The sequence below is a fragment of the Macaca fascicularis genome, chromosome 4 (assembly GCF_037993035.2).
Source record: "Macaca fascicularis isolate 582-1 chromosome 4, T2T-MFA8v1.1".
Classification (NCBI taxonomy): Eukaryota; Metazoa; Chordata; class Mammalia; order Primates; family Cercopithecidae; genus Macaca; species Macaca fascicularis.
In genome coordinates, this window is record NC_088378.1 from 32219352 (window position 1) to 32240001 (window position 20650).

Here is a 20650-nt window from a genome sequence, read left to right on the forward strand (position 1 = left end):
CTATAAAACCATGCAATTCACAGTGAGAGGGAAGGCGGGTGAAGCCAGAAGACAAATGCAATGAAACCATCAGATTTGAGGGATTCTGGGAAGCTGATGGCAGTAGCATAGTTTTTAAATCTTTCTGAACCTGTCACATAAAAACAGACAGACTAACAGAGTGTGGAAATAGAAGGACTAAACAAAAGTGGGAAATCCCAGAAATCCCAAAGGCAAGCTGCCATATTTTAAAACATAACTCAAAGCAACAGAGGAGGGAAATCTATAAAATCAGCTAAAGTTTCCTGAACTCCACCTCATTTTAAAACTTCAGGAAAACTTATTTCACATAAAAATGAATAACTTAAAAGTATCAAGATCAAACCCACATAAAGATTTTATAAGATTAAAAGAAAATAAGGAACAGAGTATGATCCTTAGTGTCAATGAAAGTCAGTCAGAAAAATATGTCCACAAACCAGATCAAAACCACAACATAATATTTCAAGATAAGCTAAAACATATTAAGGAAATGATTCATGAGATGAAACAATATTAATTTAAACAATAAAACTCAGAAATGAAATGACAATTCAGGAAAATTAGAAATTAAAGAAATATCATTTTAGAAATTATGAGTTCTCACTCATAAGTGGGAGTTGAACAATAAGAATACATGGACATAGGGAGGGGAACATCACACACTGGGGTCTGTCAGGGTGTGTGGGGCTAGGGAAGGGATAACATTAGGAGAAATCCCTAATGTAGGTGATAGGTTGATGAGTGCAGTGAACCACCATGGGATGTGTATACCTATGTAACAAACCTGCATGTTCTGCACATGTACCCCAGAACTTAAAGTCTAATTTAAAAAAAAAAAATAGAGAGAGAAAAAAAAAAAAAGAAATCATGAGTAACTACAGTAAACTCAACAGATGATTCCCGAAGAATGACAAAAGCAAAAAAAGGAGTAATTTTTAATGTTTAGAATAAGGAGAATAAAAATATTTGAAAGTGATCAATGATGATAGGCAAAGATCAAACACAGAGAAAACAGAAGTCTCTAGAGGATCAAGGGAACAGATAAAGTACTAAAAATTATAATTTTTTTAAAAACTTCTAAAATTTAAAAAAAAGTTTATAAACTACATAAAGAAAATACCACATACATGATGATAGTAACTCGGAGTGACTTACTTTGATACATATTCTGATAAGATTAATTAGAAACAAAAATTATTTGCATATCTAGAAGAAAGAGGTACAGACAGCCACCAAGGCTTTATGGTGACTGACTGTACCTATTGCGTCTGTAAAAGAAAATGAAGTAACATTATTTAAGTTACTTAAGAAAAAGCAAATGAAAGATTTTATATACTGCAAAATTGACTTAAGAATCAAGGGCACAAAAAAAACTATTATCAACCTCTAAGAACTCAGGGAATATTATTCCCATGAGCAGTTCCTAAGAAATTTGAAATGCAGAAGCGGTGTCTCTGACATTCAAAATTACTAGATATGACAGGTGGACTAATATTGAATATTAAAAACATAGTTACATTTAGAAGTAAGACTAAATAAGAGCTAAGTAGAAGAGAGTATATTATCCATGCAATAGCTATATGCTGACAATGGAGCTTTAGTACAAGTTTCAAAATAATATGAAATAAAAACCAATGTATAATTATGATATATTCTAAATCCATCTTCCCTTGTGTCACTGACAACCAAGAATATCGGTGTGGAAATAAAATGTATTTGAAAAGTTGTAATAGGATAAACATTCAGTAAAAAACTTTAGGCTTCAACTTGAAATATCCCTATGAACTCATTAGGTATTTTATCATTAAATACATGTGAATATATTTTTTAGCTCTATTCACTGAAAAGATCTAGAAATGAATATCCCTCAGAACTCACATCATGATCTTGAAATATGATTTCTTACTAAAACTAAACAGGGCATCACTGCAAAATGACTGATCCCACATCCAGAGGAATATTTGAAACATCTCACAGTACCAGGTACCAAGGAAGCTCTCAAAGCCTACTATAATCATATCAAAAAGAATCAGGAGCAAATTTGGAGAGGTGCCCACTAAGCAAAGATGGGACAATTTAAGATTTAATAGAAATAATAATTGCAACAAATTAAACTCCATTAAATATGTTTAAATACATGAGTTTATAATGATATTAGAAGAAAAAAATAAGTCATATTTGCAGGATAACAGGGAACCAACTCATATTAAAAACTAATAAATATAGCAAAGATTGGAGAATGTATTTACCCTTTCCTTAATGAATTGTGTTACTGGGTAACCAAACAGTAGATTAGGGGGAGTATGTATCTTTTCAGCAACTAAACAAATACAAAAGAAATAAACAACAAAAAAAGATAAACTATCACAATTTTCTACCCCCAGGAATAAATATGGGCATTAATCATCAGAGACTGCCAAGATCACAAAAAGAAAGATGACACATTTTGTTCCTCCTGTTATTATACCAAGCACCACCTATGACATTGCCAAAGGATCAAACTTGACCCTGGATCTGGCTGCCAATTTGCAGGAAATAGAGAGGAAAGAGGGACATGTGGAACTGAAGAGGGCATTAGTATGCAATCAGCAAAATGTGGACAGGGGAAGCTAGAAGTCAAACATCTTAGGCTCAACAGATAAATTGTGAGGAAAGGAATAAAGGACAAACCTACAGATTAAAAGTGACTTAAAAAGATGTCTATTTTTAAAAATCGATAAGACTATGGTGTCTAGGGATGCATACATAGCTGCAAAAACCTGCAAGGGTTAAAATTCATGAGAGTGGTTATTTGTAGAGGCAACGAGACAGCTCTGTTATGCCTGGCACAGAGCACATGGAAGGTGCCTCTGGGATGGCTGGCAAGCTCTCTTTCTTGTCCTGTGTGATGTTTACCCGATAGTGAGTCATAATAGTTTTTATTTTTGTGTGGTTTTCTATACCTCTGTTTTATTTTACAATAAAATAACTTTGTAAATTTTAGATCTTTCTAGCAGACTACTTTTCATAAAGAAGAAACCAGACCTGCCAATGCTCCATGTTGTAATACTGATCCCAGGTGCTCAACGGGAAAGTTATAAAGTGCTAGACATGATACACCTAGAAACACACTGAAGGGGCAGTTGTACAAACAGTAAGTGAGCATATTGTTCTTGCACAGAAAGAGAAGTAAATTATTTCTAGATATCGATAAAAAGCAATCCTTGAACTTCCATGACTGCCAGGCTTGTATAGTCCTGTTCCGAGAACAGATAAGGAAGGTAAAGAATAGTATACACATTATTCATTTATGATCAATTATGTAATCTGTAGACATTAAATTCAGAGTTTATAAATTATTAAAGAAGGAAAAGAAAGCTTTATATCTGCAAGGCATTGATCTCTTTGCGGTTGAAAGCCACACAAAATCAACCAAAATGATCTCAGGAGTATTTAATAATTCTAAAAATTAAATATGATTAAACTTTCTGAGGCTCATCGTTACATATCCAAAATGCCAGAAAGTAGAAGGAAAACCTTATAATCCATGATATGAGATCGGTGACTTTATCTCAAGACCTATAAGCAGAATTCTTTATATAAAGCTATGCAGAAAGAAGAGAATGCCGTGAATTAGACTATACCAATGGCCCAAGTAAAAGTAGGACTGCCAAGAGTGTTGGCCCTTAGCTACCAAAGAGAACATGGTCTCTTAAGTGGATCAGAATTAATTGTAAACCATTATATACATGGCAAAATCACTACTGCTTAAACAAAAGATAAGCAGAGAAAATTAGAATTAAATAGCAAGTTAGTACTCATCTGTCAGCTAAAGTTTAGACCAGGTAACAAGAAACTAGGAAAGCACAAGGGACATGGTTTGCACTCCTCACACTCCTGTCTTGTGAGCCAGAAGTTACAGAAGCAGCCAAGGCTGAAGGCACCAACAGTTTTCCCATAGACTAATTCTCCTCAGTGACATCTGGGCCACTCAGAGGTTTAAGTTGGTCACAAGCTTCAAATTGTCTTGGTAAACTTTTATTAAAGCTAGAAAGAGTCAAAAGGAATTGAAATGTCTCCTCATTTTTCACTCCTACTGAGGATCACTTACATGAAATTATGAAGGTAGAAAAAGGTAAAAAGTAAAACAACCTGGTTCTAATAGACAAAAGAGCTCCAAAAATAGAAACTGAGAAAACAAACTTATTGACTATCTTTTAAAAATAAACTCTTAAGAAAATGTACAAAGCTGTCTTTATTATTTCACTCTCACATCTTCCCAAATTCTATAAAATTGTGCAAACCAGGCCCCAAACCGTTTTGTTTCTCAATTTGTCCTCCCCTTTCCTACTCAAGGATTTTCCAGTTTCACTGAAACTGTCCAGAATCAGGCCCTCATTCCCTGATGACTGTACTGAGAACAGAAGCCTCTTCCTCTTCCAGCAGTTTCCAGCACGGTCTAGTATCAACTTCTCCATAAACTCTGCTTAGCTCCACTCCTCATGGTGAACTTTCCACTTCAGTAAGATCCTTCTCCTTCAGTTCCTATCCCACGTCCCCACACATACATACGGTGTTCTTTCTGCCTTCTGAATCTGCAGTAGTAACCATGCCCACCTTTGCTTATTCAAGTCTTATGTACACTTCAAAGTTTCAATCAAGTCTTCTCTAATGATTTCACCAAACACTCCAGTCTGCATTGCTCATGCTCATCTCTGAAATAGTACAGTCCTTAGATTCTATACAGACTTCCCATACGCAGTTATAGAATCACGTGTCAGGGCCAGAAGTATCTTAAAAAGTAGTTAGCCTCAGGCTTGCATGTCTTCTACATCTCTAGCATGTGCTTATCCAGATTATGCTTGGATACTTGGACTAATTGTAATTTTACTACCTCCTGGAGCAGCTCATTGTAGCTTTCAACAGCCCTACAATTACAAAGTTCTCCCTTATAATCAGCTTACAGCTCTCACCATAAGCTTCAAATCATGTCATTATTATACTTCAGGATCTATAAAGAGCAAATTAAATCCATTTGTATATTCCTTACATTACAAGGTAGTAAGTCACTTATGTAGTCTTCTACAAATCTCAAGATATATTTGTGCCATGTGCCTTTAGCAATTCTGACATCATTCTTCAAGTTCACTCACTCTCTTTGTAATTGTATGCTACCTTTTGTTATTTTAATATTTTAGAAGTGTGTCAGCCATTATTAAAGTCTTTTACCTAGAAAATGTCAGAACTTTGACCACATCCAGACATTAGAGCAACTTTTACTGTATTGTATTGCATTGCTTTTTCTTTATGCATGTTACCTAGTGTGAGCTGATCACATATTATGTATTTAATCAAGTTGATTTTAAAAACCTCCTCTCAAATTAGTTTCCAAAGAATTTCCCACTGTAAACTGCAGTTCCTAAGCATGCAGTAATTTCTTCAGGAAGCTTACCTTCATTATAATAAATGGAAAATTATCAATTTTTTTCCTAAAATAAATAGTGTCAGGATAGTAAAATCTCTTGCAGAAATTAAATATGCTACAAACATCTGAGCCTGCCAAATGGCAATATAAATAAGCACAGAAAAATGCTACAGCATGGGGCATCAGAAAGAGCACTGTGAGCCATAACTACTTGGCCTCTGAAAGGGTGTAGTGCTATGTTGTCATCAGCTAAAGTTTCTGTGCTTCCCAATTAACTCAATTGTTTAGAAATCATGCTTTAGATTCCCACGACTATGTCATGATGTTTGCATGGAGTACAGGAACAAGGCTTCGGCGTTTCCCTGAACAGGTAACACACTATGTGGTCAGAAGTTTTAGACCAACCACTTTCACTGCTCTTTCACTGACAACAGTTGGTACCGTAGGGGGTCAGCCTCTCTCTAGTTGTTTTTGAGAGCAATTTGCATCTCATTTTACTGATTTCACTCTCCAATTAGTACTCTCAAGCCATTGCTTAAATTATGTGTTGCTCCATAAGGAATGACATTTCCTTTGGCTGAGCAACTAGCTGTATCACACTATTCTAGCAATGATGAGCCTCACCAAGGGCGAAGCGGCGGCTGACTCTCCTGTTTTGGCAGGCCCACGGAGGAGGCACAGTGCCAGCACCTGCGGCGATTACTGACAGATTGGCCCAATTGCCACAGCTTTGATGGCAATCTGCATAGGATTGCCAGTCACACATTAAACAGCCTCATTTCAATTCACCAAAACAAATGGTGCCACCAAATCTACCCACACAATTCCCTACTTTCAATAACTCCACTGTTGAATTTCTCTGCCCAATTCAATGATGCATGCCTGCCAAGTGCTGTAATGATGGATGGGGTCATTAGTATTTTAGTTTCTACACTGAACCTGAAGCCAAAGCATATGGTCTGACAGATGTTGCAGCAATAGGCTCTATTTGATTTACCATGTAGGTGTCTACTTATACTGGACCTTCATGACAGAATACTAATACAAAACTTTCAGTCCAACCCCAGTTACAACCCTTTCATATCCTCAAGTTATAAGGTGTTCTTAAAGCAGAAACTCAGAACATGTTTATTTCAAGTTAGACTAATGATTACAAATTACCATTGAACCTAATCAAATCACTTGAAATAGACAAGACGGACAAAAACGCAAGTAATGCCTGTAGGCTATTACCATCTATGGCTTGATTAGCACTGCCAGTAAGTTTGTTATTTGATAAAATGTGTCACTTATTCACTTTTTTTCTCATTTGTGTCTTAATCAGGTAAAAATTATATATATATATAGAGAGAGAGTAAATTGGACAGATCTTAATCTTTGACAAATGTATGTACACTCATAGACCAAGACCCCAGTCAATATATATGACATTAACATTATCCTAGAGAATTTCCCCCTGCCCACATCCAATCAATCCTTATTCCCCACAGGCAACAGGTGTTCTGATTTCTATCACCACAGGTTAGTTTTGTTTCTTCTGAAACTTCATGTAAATGAAATCATAAAGTATATAAGCTTTTGGTGTCTATCCTCTTTCCAAAACCTAATGTTGCTGAGATCCATTCACGCTGTTGCATTATCAGCAGTTCATTCTTTTATTGCTAAGCAGTATTTCATTGTTTGAATGAGGCACAAATTATCTATTATCCTGTTCATGGACATTTAGTTTTTTTCTAATTATCAGTTATTAATAAAGCTGTTATAGGCTTCCTTGTACAAGTCTTTTTGTGGGCACATGTCTTAATTTCTCTTGGGTAAATACTTAGGTATGGAACTGCTACACCATATGTTCATTTGTTGCCTATATATTTGCTTTTTCCTGCAATCACTTTATCCAGTGTTCATAATAGTAAGAGTTACAATCTAGTGTTCAGTAGCACCATAGGGTGACTGTAGTAAACAATTTATCATATATTTCAAAATAAAGAGTGGAATTGGACTGTTCTTAACACAAAGAAATAATAAATACTTGAGGTTATGGATACCCCAGTTATCCTAATTGGATCATTACACATTGTATGCTTGTTCCAAAAATATAACATGTACATAAATATGTACAACTAGTATGTATTGATAATTTGATATTAAAAATTAAAAATAATTCAAAAATATTAAAAATATTCATATATTGAAATAGTTGAATATTTTTGAAAAGTTTTGAATTTTAAATATTTTCAATAAATATTGAAAATAATTCAAAAATAAATTCAAATTGTAAAAATAAATAACCAACATTTCTGGCCTATAAAAGTGTACAATCTAATTTTTATTTTTCCTGTAAGAAAATTATTTGACATGTCTCAGGAATATAACCAGATGCTTTTATTATTTCATTCCAATGTAAATTACATGTTATAATTTCACTTTTGATTTTATTTCCCATAAGTAGAGCTTTATCATAGCTTCAAGTTATGAATCACAAATTCCATATCATTGAAAGTTTCTCAGAAATACAGAAATTCTTCCTTATCCAAAGTCTCACTTTGGGCAGTTGCAGTTACCTTCTGTCAATCTCAGTCTGAAACATTAAATGAAAAATTCCAGAAATAAACCATTCATAGGTTTTAAATTGCACTCCACTCTGAGTAGCGTGATGAAATCTTGTGCCTTCCCTCACTTGTCAGTCATCGACATTGCGTGTTTCTGATATCCCAACCATCAAAATCATCATGGCTCAATGATCCAGGATAGCCCCAAGCAAACCTCCTTCTGACATATTGACAGAAGGTCAATAGTAGCCTAATGCTACATCACACTTCCTATATCATTCACCTCACTTATTCTCATTATGTGAGTTATTTTATCATTTTACTTCGTCCTAAGAAGGGTGAGTAAAGTACAAAGATATATGAATGTGATCTCTCTCAGCATCTAACTTTAATTACAGTATATCATTATAATTGCTCTATTTTATTATTGTTGTTATGTGTCTAATTTATTAATTAAACTTGATCATATGTATATGTAGGAAAACAGTATATGTTGGGTTTGGTACTATGTGCGGTTTCAGGCATCCATTGGGCTTTTTGGAATGTATCCCCCAAGGATAGGAGAGCACTACTATAAAATTAAAATGGCTTAGTTCTACAACTAAGATTTGAAAAATGTCTGTTCATGTGGAAAAAATTTACAAATCATTAACCAAAAAATATTATGTTTATATCAAGAATACATGCAACTTCACTGAGCTCTCAATTGAAAAATAATCTGGAAATTCTCTAAGGGCGACTAAAGATTTTATTCTAAATTTCTTTTAGTGCATAAATGTACTGTATAACATACATTTAAAAACTACGTTCCAGAAAACCTCATGATTTCACCATATTTTTAGTCTACTGACACTCAGACTTATAAAAACATTTGATGTTGTTTTATGTATCATTACTTCATTTAGCATGTACAAGAAGGTTGATCTGGTTTATGTATTTGTCATGTTTTCCTACATATCTACAAATACAGAAAACCTACTTCAAATACTCTATAATTGTATAATCCAATTCTTACAAGAAAGATCATTTCCTATAGACATTTTCAGAACCACCATAATGTGCATTATGAAATTATCCTAGATTAATTCAGGCCACTCATCGTTTACATTTTTCCCTGCATTTTTCAATTTACTCAATTTATATATCATTTTAGACAATAATGACTGATATATTAATTATAACCTAGAAGGAATACACAAGATAAATTATTCAGTTTTTCCATAATAAATTATTTTAAATATCAAATATGATCAAGTATTACATTCTGTACAGCTTTCACGGAGTTATAGTGTATCATTTTTCCTTTTAAATAGAAAATTGGTTGTTTTTCTAGTCTTTGCTACTTTAGCCCATATTTAGACAACATTTTGCCAATTGAAGCTCAATACTACATAATGTAAGTTATTTGGAGGACATACAAAGTTGATTGCCATTTGGTATTTTACCTGACCATGGCAGGTATAACAACTGCTGTATTATTCCATTACCTCTGTGATAGACGGCAATGACCTTTCATTGAGTGTTTCAAGTACATTCATTCTCAGTACTAGCAGCAGATATTTTGAGCATTTGTTCTCACAATGATACTTAATTTAAGGTACCATTTTTCCCCATGCAAAACGAATAACAAGACTTTTTCATTCTTCCACACAAAAAGGTTATCAAGGCCATGTTTCAAGCCACAAAAATAACCTAAACACCTCGTTTAGCATCTTACAGCTGGAAGGGATTTTAGTGTCTATTCAGAATCTCCTTTTATAAATAAGCAAATTGAGTCCCAGAACACATAAATGAAATCTCTAAGGCCACTGCAATTAACAGGGTTAAAAGGTTTAGGAGGGTTAGAGTTAAAGTTAGAATTAAGAACTGGGCTTCCTGAACTCTAGGCTGTTATTCTACATGAAATGAAAATAATCTGACATCTGTTTGCATGAGTTAGCTGGTAGATTCACTTTGGAACCAGAATTCTTCCTGCTTTATTATGTTTTTTACTTTCAGCAAAAGGTGGGCAAGTTTTTTAAGTCACTGCCACCTTCTAACTGATCGATATATAATGATCAATCTTATCTGGTTCATTTTCACATAATTTCATAGTAAAAGTTTTTATTTTAATTTGAAAACACCCTAAGTAAGTAATTGATAGATTTCAATATTTCTTGTACATAAGTTAAGGTAATTGATGTGGTATTACTGAAAAAGGTAAAATAGCTTTTGAATAAATTAAGGTGAATATGTACACTACTGAAGAACGAGGCAATGTCCATGTAAAGTGGAAGAGAAATACACAAATTCACCGTTCTGTAGCAAACACCAAAAAAAAAAAAAAAAAGAAAAAAAGAGAGGTGAGGAGGTGAGGTAGGGGAGAAAGCAACATAGAAGTCTCATAGAATATTTTACCTCTCATCTTTGTTAGAAAAAATGGCAGGAGGAAAATTTTTTTAAAACCATCATGAAATGGACTATCTACAAAATAGAAAGCAAACAAACAAAAAAAATGAGCAGTGTTTGGACTACCACCCACTCGGACCAGCAGGGTCCAGAAAGTCTTTGTTGTCACAAGGCAGCTGGCGACTGAGGATACAAAACCCTTTTCATTTCAATGTCACATTAAATCCTGAGGCATAAAACCAAGGGCAGACCTACAGAGCCTCTAGTCTCCAAGAAAAGACCATATAGCTCACAACTAAAGCCAAATGCCAGCTAATGTTCCCATCTAAATGAAAAAATCACTAGCAAAACAATTAGAACATATATCTAAAATCATTCTTAAACTATTATTTAGGCATAGAGAGAGAAATAAGAAAACTGACTTGACATTTAGTTGATAAGACAGGTTGCACATCATATAATACGCTTTCCAGGAAAAATTATCCTATTTTTCAATCTCTGTAGGAGAAATTACCATAATCACAGAAAAAAAGGACTCTCATTTCCTTTTCATATTTGGACACAAAATATGGTATCCTGATATCAGAAAATCAAATAAGTTATAAAAGTAGTAATAATTAGATTAATATGAAGTACACCTGTTGTAACCTCCAATTGGAATGCTGTAAGAACTTGATGAAATAACACACATATAACACCCAGCACAATATCAGACACTATAAGGTATTATTTCAATATTCATTTATTATAACCTTCATTAAAACCACCCGCAAACTAATAATTATCCCCAACACTACCTTCACCTATCTAAAGGATGTAGTAAAATAAATCATGATGTCTATGTTAAAGAAACTAAGCTCATCTTATCAGGATTTTTTTTTTGGTCTCTATTGGCATTCCCATGAATTTAAAATTCACAACTAATTAAATCATTTTCCTCATTCTGATGCAGAGAACCTAAAAAATAATAATAGAGGTGCTCAGAGAATATTATTACTTACATATCATCTAGCTTCAAATATTTAGCTCAATAGCCATCTCTTTTAGGCCCAGTTTCCTGGCTTTAGAGCTGCTCTCAGCTCTTTCCAGCCCCCAGCACTCTAGCACTGACAAGTAGACTTTCTATAAATTCCCTGAAGGCAAGGCATATTTCTTAGTCTCTAGTTCTCTCTGATTCTAAATCTGCTTATATGCACCATTTGCAGTTCCCCCAACATGTATGTTAAATCATAATTAAACACAAATATATTAAGGACTTAATATGTGCAAGGCAAATGTCTTCACCTCAGATCTGGGATTAACCTTCAAACTCAAAAATTTAATTGGCTCTCTTCCAATTCATATTTCCTGAAGTATTCCCAAGGGTTTCTTAAAATACTTTAAAAAATTTATCAGAGTATGACAGTTCCTACTTAACTCTTATAAATTCGGTTTTAAAAATATTATTAAATAAGAAAATATCTCATTCTTATTCATATTTCAAATGGATCTAGAGTTTCTTTGCAGTTTGAATATAACAGAGAGAATTATTACGTTTCAGTAGATACTAACGAAAATACTTATTATTTTCCTGTGTATTTTATTTCAGAAAAGGAAATCTCTAACATGAATTAAATTAAACTCATGCAGACAGCCTGTCCCACTACATGCGTGCACGCGCACGTGCACACACACGCACACACTCAAAAGGAAGAGACCACAAACAGTCCTGTTGTAATTTTTTTAAAACATAAAGTATACTCTTTAGCTCAGCTGCCAACTTGGCCTTACCTGGAGCCATAACTTGTTATGCACAGCATCTCTCCCTGTGGCAATGCACTGAAATGTAGCGTTTTGCCCTGCATTCACCTCTACATCCCCGAGACGGAGGAAATGAGGAGATTTATCTGTGAAGGGAGGAAGAAAAAATGTATTTGTTTTCACATGAAGAAAACATGCCATGTTACTTTTCTGCAGCTGAATATTATTGCTAGTGTTTTTACTTTTGGTCAAGACTAACATCAGAAAGAAGAAAACTGAGGGGCTTTTTTGTGCCAGAAGATATCATTTCCTCTGTGACTCTCATGGTTCTGTTTTTCTCAGGAGTTCTGTTACTTACTGTTCCATAATTGCTGGAGTATTGCTCTTTACAGAGTGAGCACTCAACAACTGCTGCTGAACTGCTGCCATGGCATGTTGCATACGGATGGTAATAAAACAGTTACAAGCTTACAAGTCAAAGCAACCAAAAGAGATCAAATTGACATGAAATCAGAGCCTAATATAAAGATATAATGAAAACACATAATGATTTCTAAACTACTGACAGTTACACGGCCATTGAACTTATTAGGCTACATTTTAAGCAGTTGGATCTTTATAAAAAAAAAAATCAGTAGTTATAACCCTCTAGCATTTCAAAGAACAAGGGAATATTTTTGTCTCTTGCAAATAGAAACTGGTAAGCTTATTCCTATTCCATTATAACCATAGTATATGAATCCAAAATAAATACCCATATTAGACTAACAAAAATCATGACTGCAGTCAAAATATAAGTGAGATTTATAACTATCAAGTATTCTCTGAAACTACCTTTTAAAACAAGCCTTATCCATGTTTCCCATTGAAAGGAAATTTATATAAACAGCAAAAGCTAATGCTCATGAGTAAAAAGAAAAGCTCATGGAGGACCATATCACCCTAAAACTGATGTGCTCAATTCACAATTTTCTACATACTTATGAAAACCTTTCCTTAACACCTATCATTCAATAAGTGAAAAATAAACAGTAAATAAAAACACAGTTCTCTTAAACTACAGATTGAAAGAACTTAGTAAACCCACCTGAACCCTAAGTGAGATGATTTTGTTCTCTTTTTTCTTAGAATTTACCAACCACCATTGTTCTCTTTTTTCTTACCAACCACGACATGGTATATATAATCTGACGCTTACTGGCTACATCTTTCTCTAGTGCCTTACCTCTCAGGAAGAGATTTAAAATAAGGAATTCTTGAGTTAGAACATGAGCTAAAGCAGCAGTTCTCAATTTACGAACTCTAGACCAGCAACATCAGCTGCACTGGAATCAGAAATACAAATTGTCAGGCCCCACCCCAGACCTATTGAATCAGAACCAGGGGAAGAGCCAAGCAATCTGTGATTTACCACAGCTGTAGGTGATTCTGAAGCACACTAGAGTCTGGCAAGCACTCAGCAGGAGCACAGGCCTTGGCCCTCACAAGGGGCCCCCGCCTGCTGCTGACAATGTGTTAGAGATGCTTCTCAGAGAGGACTGCTGAACAGATAATCCAGAATTCACGGGCCCTATAAAATGCTGCTGTTGGGAAATACAAGCAAAGACTGAATTTATGCCAGCTGTTTTTTGCCTGGCTCTATTGAATGCAGGCAGTAATTGTTTTTCATGGAATGTGAGGTAAACACAAATTTAGGTACACCATCTGAAGGCCAACCAATGTGCATCTAAGGGCATAACAAAACTGTGTATTGATAAACCGAGTTTCTTGTTTCGTTTGCTTTCTATTTTTCTTTTTTTTCTTTTTCTTTTTTTTTTTGAGACAGAGTCTAGCTCTGGTTGCCCAGGCTGGAGTGCAATGGTGCAATCTCAGCTCACTGCAACCTCCACCTCCCAGGTTCAAGTGATTGTCCTGCCTCAGCCTCCTGAGCAGCTGGGATTATAGGTGCACACCACCATGCCTGGCTAATTTTTTTTATTTTTGGTAGAGATGGGGTTTCACCATTTTGGCCAGACTGGTCTCAAACTCCCGACCTCATGAGTTAGCCAGGTATTTATTATGACAGAGGAAAAAAAAGTAGTCCTAAATTTGGAATAAGATGAACTAATTATTTCTCTTAATTTCAACCCAGCCCTCAACTTAGTAGATCAAATAGCTTCATGAGGCTTCTTTATATTTTCCTTTCTGTTGAACTGATTTGTTATTCTTCTCTGTTTTCCTAGACAATTTAATAGTGCCAAAAAAATGAACAAGTCCTCCTGACAGCTGCCTTTGCATGTATATTTTGTTCTCAGTAATGAAATAATTTAAAAGCATCTCCTAATATGTATATAATTAGTTACAAGTCTGAAAAATATTTGATTCAAAAACTCTAGAAATATATCAGTTTTCTTTTAAAACTCAATAGAAGGCTAGGACTAACAATAACAAGAGAGAGCAATAACCAAGTGATACACAAACAGTCGTCACTGCCAATATAAGGCAAGTGTTGAAAGGACATAGAAAAATACAATTCTTAATCACAACCTACCACAAGGATAACTCAGTACTTGGATGTCATCAATGGCAATATAACCACTTCTCCCTCCTGAGACTTCGGCTTCAAATATTACCTGTCAAAAAGAAACAAAAGATTTACAACAATCATTTTCAAAGAATGTCTACAGTGGAGAGGAATAGCTAAATATATGCAAAAGTGAATCTAATTTTTGTTCAGTAAGAATTAAAAATGTAACCTTTTAATGTAAGTAATTTCCTAAATCTTGTATACGTAAACAAATCAAAAAACAAAATTTGAAGAACAATTACATTACAGAGGTTAAACAGCTTACATTTTTTAAGTAGCTATTATCAAGTATTGTTGTATTTCCTGAAAAGGAAATATATAGGAACAGAATGACTAGGCAGATATAGAAAATCTCTTTAAAAGTAAACTTTTGCCTATTGACTTTCTCCATTTTTGTTGTTTACTTAACATACATGGAGCACCTACTATGTGCTAAGCAGTATGCAAACCACTGAACACATTAATATAATAATCTGAGTTTTAAATAGCTGAAGTTTCAAGGAAACTTGATACAGAAAGGGAAACAAAATGAGGGAGAAAGTAATGAAGTATGTTTAGAACATTTCAAATTTGATTTGCCTATGATACACACAGGGGAAAATGCTTAAGTAATAACCAGATAGATTTGGAAGAGAAGATTATCAGTGTAAAATAAAGGTATAAATTTCAAAGTTATCCGATGAAGGATATCAGTTAACTCCATGGAAGGGAATAAGCTACTGATTTGAAAGTTAAAGTGATTGGTGAGTAAGATGGCATAAGAAGATAAATAAGAGAAGAAAACTACTGGAAATGAAAGGTCAAGACTGAAAAGGCCACCAACGGATATAAAGTCAACATCGAATGGTTCAGAAAGGAAGGGTGGTATCAGGAGGTTTCAAGCAGGTCAACACTCCTAATAAAAGGATTAGAAAAGGCCAGGCATATTACAATAACAATAATTTAAAGATTTCAGATATGTGTGTAAACAATGGCATCCAGATGCACACACATTTTAGGAGGTGAGAGCCTCTCTGATGTTATCTAATAATCTCCAGCCATTTTATTCTTTCCCATGGGAGTATCTGCCAATTCTGAGATCAGGCTATGGTTCTAGCTTAATACAGCCTGAAAATCTCTATTAGGAAGTGGTGAAAACCTCTAGTAGGAGGAGGTGAAAACCATGAAAGCTTGGTGCAGCTGTGCAGAAATAGAACAGCAACTTGAAAATTTGGGAGGCTGACTTTTCCAAAAAGACATAAGTAAAGGCAAATAATATCTAATATAAGAAAGAGGTCAAGAGAAACCGAAACTAGTAAGCATCACTTGGGGTTAGCTCTTAGGTATTCTCTGGTAAACTCTGCCAGGACATTTTTACTCTGGTGGAGGAGGAGAACCTTGATTAACTGGGCTGATAATAAGTAACATTTGTCAAGCACTTACTATATAAAGTAGACTGTCCCAAGCTATACACAATCACACACATACATACACAAAAATTGATTTAATCCTCATTACAATCATATGAGGTAGGTATTATTTTCATGATCATTTTAAAGAAAAGTAATTGAACCAAGGCATAAAAGCTAACAAGTGGTGAAGCCGGGAAGGGCCCGAGCTATCCTGCCTCTAGGTTGTTTTTGAAAACTTTACTACATTGCCTCTCAAGAAAAAGAAGACACAGAGTATTTCATTTAAGTAGACTTTAGAGTTTAAATTTCCTTTAAATGTCTAAAATGTTAAGTAAATTTTAAAATCAAAAAATGAATTTCACTTTAACTAGCACACTGACAAGACATTATATTGACAAGACAGCAGTATGGTTCCATTAAACCCTTTCCAGTCTCACACCATACTCTTACAACTACCCCAAAGTCAGTAACAATGAGACAAGGTAAGCCGCCGGAATAGATGGCTCATCTCCCCTCCAACTGTCCCAACCATAAACCACCTGTGTTACTTCTTTTCCACTCCAAGCTTGCCCTTTGTGACAATTGATGTTTTACTGGAATAAAATGAAAGTGAGATGGAGGATGGGGTCTTTGTGGTAAGCAGAATGCTTCATGATGGAAGGATGGCTATCTATGAATACAGGAGGGTGCACAATATGCGTATGCATATGATTTATATTTTACATAAATGTATTTGGTGGGAACGTAATTCCTATGTCATTTTCTAAATACTGGAACAAGAGCTTAGCAAGAAATGAGGATAGGATCAAAGACTTTAAATAATGTATAACTTGAGACAACTCTGGTATAGACCACTTTTTCAGGAGTGAAAAAAACCTGTATTATACTCCAAGCCCTCCTGTTTACAGATTCTTAAGGATTCACATAAATTTGAGATTTGAAACTTTTAGAGCTAAGTCTTAGCCCCATAATGTGAATATAATACAGCTTTCAAAAAAACTTTTCTAAGGATTAAATAATAGCATACGGAAAGGTGCTATCTAAACTAAAAAGTGTGATTGTCAACAGTGTTAATACCTGAAGTCTGTATAAATGTATCTTAGGAAAATAAGTTTTATTTGTTTGATTAGTGGTTTAAGCAAAGAGAAGTTACAGAAAAAAAAGTTTTTAAAAATCATTTTTGAAAAAAATTACATTCTAATAATAAATACACATCATTGTTGGTTATTTCAGTTTTGTTGTCAGTATTCATTAAATTATTTTAACTTCTAGGTCTATCTTAGCTTCACTTTCTTGAATTGTTGTACTTTAATCTCGTACTTTGAACAAGATTACTACACCCCTGAGAAAAAGTTTCGTATGTGTTCATTTAAATTGAGCTTTATTCAGGACAATAAATTGAGGCCTTGATTTTAAAGGAGGCAAAATTGGTTCTTTATTTAAAAAAAAAAAGTTTCTCTTCTTAGTGACCTCATTTTCCCTGCTAAACGTTGTCTTTGCCTCATTAACGAGAGCTAGAAGAAATTTCTAAGATCAGATTCCTTTACTGCTAAAGATCTAATCAGCTTTATCACTTCAACAGAGCCCTCAACTTGTAGGGCTCTTCTGTCCAGTCAGGGGAAACAAATCTCAATAGCTTAATTACGCAAAGCGAGCTTGGGCTAATGCTCAGGTCAGATCTAATGCTTGATGTCAAGTAGTCAACCAGGCTTCCCAGAAGAAGAGAGCAATGAAAGCCACACCAGATGTCAACTTTAAACCAACCAGGAGGCCAGCCTGGGAGCAGAATGAACGGGCTCTGCTTTCCAAGCCGTTTTTACTTCACTCCATTACCTGAAACACCGAAGGTGACGATTCTAATCAAATTTTTGCTCCTCCAGCAACAGTCCTGGATTATTAACTAAATAAGTGAAATAAAGTTGAATTACACTTGGGGGAGATAGGAAATCCTAAAGAACAAGGGCAACTTTTTCCTCTAGCAAACTGAATGACTCCAGAAGTGTCTCCTATAATGGAAAGCTGAACTGGGTGTCCGGAAGCCTGGGGTCTGGTTGTTGGTCTACTAACACATATAACCCAAGCAAGTTATTAATAACTTGGGTCTTTGTAGTCTCATCTTGACAACACTGCCTTTCCCTACATCACGGGTTTCTTGTGAAGACTGAATGGTATATGTGAAATGATTAAATAATACATGAAATATGTAATATAAGATATTACAGATACTAGAAAAATCTGAAAAAAATTCCCCTTAATATTCTTCCAATCTATCATAGTGTTAAGAGCCCAGGCTCCAAAGTCAGATACATATTTGATTCATCTTTTTTTTTTTTTTTTAATGAGACAGACTCTTCGTCTGTCACCCAGGCTGGAGTGCAGTAGCATGATCTGGGCTCACTCTAACCTCTGCTTCCCAGGTTCAAACAATTCTTAGCCTCCCCAGTAGTTGGAATTATAGGCACATGCCACCACGCCTGGCTAATTTTTGTATTTTTGTAGAGACGGTGTTTCAACATGTTGGCTAGGCTGGTCTCGAACTCCTAGCCTCAAGTGATCTGCCTGCCTCAGCCTCTCAAAGTGCTGGGATTACAGGCATGAGCCACCACACCCAGCCTAGCTCATACCCTTTAACTGTAATTTTAGCTTATGTAAAATGTAAACCTCAATTTCCTCTTCTATAAAGGAAATTTTATAGGGAAGATTAAATGAGTTAATGCACATAAAACATTTAGCACATCTCCTCACACACAGTAAGCATCCTATGTTAAGGGGCACCACTGTTATGAGCAGAAAATAGCCATAAAAGATACATGTACTAAAATCATATTTCTTTCATTCCCTTCTCCCTCCAATAAAAACCTAACCCCCCAATCCCAGTTTGGAAACACACGAATAAACTAGTATTTGATTCCTATAAATCTCCTTAAATTCCTGTTTTTTATTTTAATATTTAAACATTAAATTTTGCTAACATCCAAAATAAATCACACATCTGCCTTCAAGGAAAAAATGTGCCCAAATCAAAACCTGTTTCTAAATATCGATGCCCAAATTTCATTAACAAATAAAATAGGCATCTGTAACACACACAAAGATAGAATAACGCTACAGATCCAACCCTATGAGTACCAGTAAAGCACATGCATCTGCATCTCTCATAACAAGGTGCGACCTCTAATTTAGGAACTGTAGTTAACTTTGTGTCCTCAAAGCTCAAATACTGTCTATCAAAAAGTAGACATTCAACAAATGATAACAGGACTATATAAGTGTGTGTATGTGTGTGTGTGTATATATGTGTGTGTGTGTATACACATTACATAGATATGCATATATATAAAACATCATTACATATAATTGAATTCTACCATGTGAAACTTACACATTGTAGTTCCACAAGATGTATCCTCAGTTTTTTTCTCTCTTTGCCCTATACTTTCAACTCTGACAAGACTGAGGAAGATGAGGCTACAATGAGGTCAGAGGGAAATGAAAAAATACATATTTAAGTGTGTAGAACTACAAAAGGAAAATGGAAGTACATGGCATCACAAAAGCTAATAAAAGCGTATCTAAAGAAGAAAAGTCAGGAACCCTATGCTGGTCAAATACTACATAAAATGGTTATTGAAAATGCCCCTTATTTGTGTCATTGAGATCAGAAGTGCCCAAAGAAAGAGCAGTCTGTATGAAGAATAGAAGTGGAAACCATACTGGGCAATGAAGAACACGGTGAAAGCACAGAGACAGCAAGGTTAAGAATGCTGATAGGAAGTTTGTCTGAACGGATAAAGATAAATTTGACTAAGGATAGAAGAAGATATGGGATCAAGGAAAGGTTAGTGTTTTTTTTTTATTTTTCTTATTACTTTTAAGGTAAGAAACACTTAAACATGTTTAGATATTGATGAGGATAATTCAATTTAGTAGTGAATATTTGCATATATACATGAAAGAAGTGATAACTGTTAGTGTGAAGCAGGATAAAATCCAAATTACAGGCTGTAAGAGGGGCTCTCTCTGCCTTTTTTATAGTAAGAGGAAATGAGAAGATGCATAAAAATGTAATTTCTAGGACTGGTAGCTAAGGAAGTTTCCATTATATGGCTACAATTTTCTTAGCTATAAGTAATGGACTGGTGAAAAGAAGGAGTGGTTGAAGTCCGGAGAAAATTGAAAGGAGTTGAAATACAGAGTAGAAGAACAAAGAGAACTGAACAGAAAAATATAGTAGTAGAATTTCCAGTTATATTTGAACCCAATTGAAATTGATAACCCTGAATTTCTAGTGATCAAAATCTATCAGGTGGTGTGATTTAAAAAAAAAAAACAGTATTTTTTTTTTTTAATTTAAGCCCAGAAAAAGTGGATAGAATAAAAGTCAGTAAAGAGTTTATGGAAACAGCAATTGTATAACAAAAGTTATCACAATGAAATCAAATTTTGATTTCATTTGATGATAAGCAAGTTAAGTTGATGAACTAGCTAAAGACAGATGGTTTGATGGATTGGAGCTCTCCATGAAGTTACTGGATGATCTAAGCAAAATGAGTATAGCAGAAGAAGAAAGGTTTATGCTTGGGAAGTATGA

At 34.7% G+C, this 20650-nt stretch overlaps 1 protein-coding gene across 26 annotated transcripts in view; it reads right to left on the bottom strand.

The window, feature by feature from the left end:
- The window catches only part of PTPRK (protein tyrosine phosphatase receptor type K), a 565022-nt gene that overhangs the window by 273793 nt on the left and 270579 nt on the right, over positions 1-20650 (bottom strand). For all 26 annotated transcript variants that reach the window (XM_005551791.5, XM_074037021.1, XM_074037018.1 and 23 more), the window contains exons 4-5: positions 14633-14714; positions 12133-12248 (exon numbers count right to left, since the gene is read on the bottom strand). In XM_005551791.5, the coding sequence (XP_005551848.1) occupies positions 12133-12248; positions 14633-14714 (198 nt within the window). The remainder of the gene's footprint in view (positions 1-12132; positions 12249-14632; positions 14715-20650) is intronic.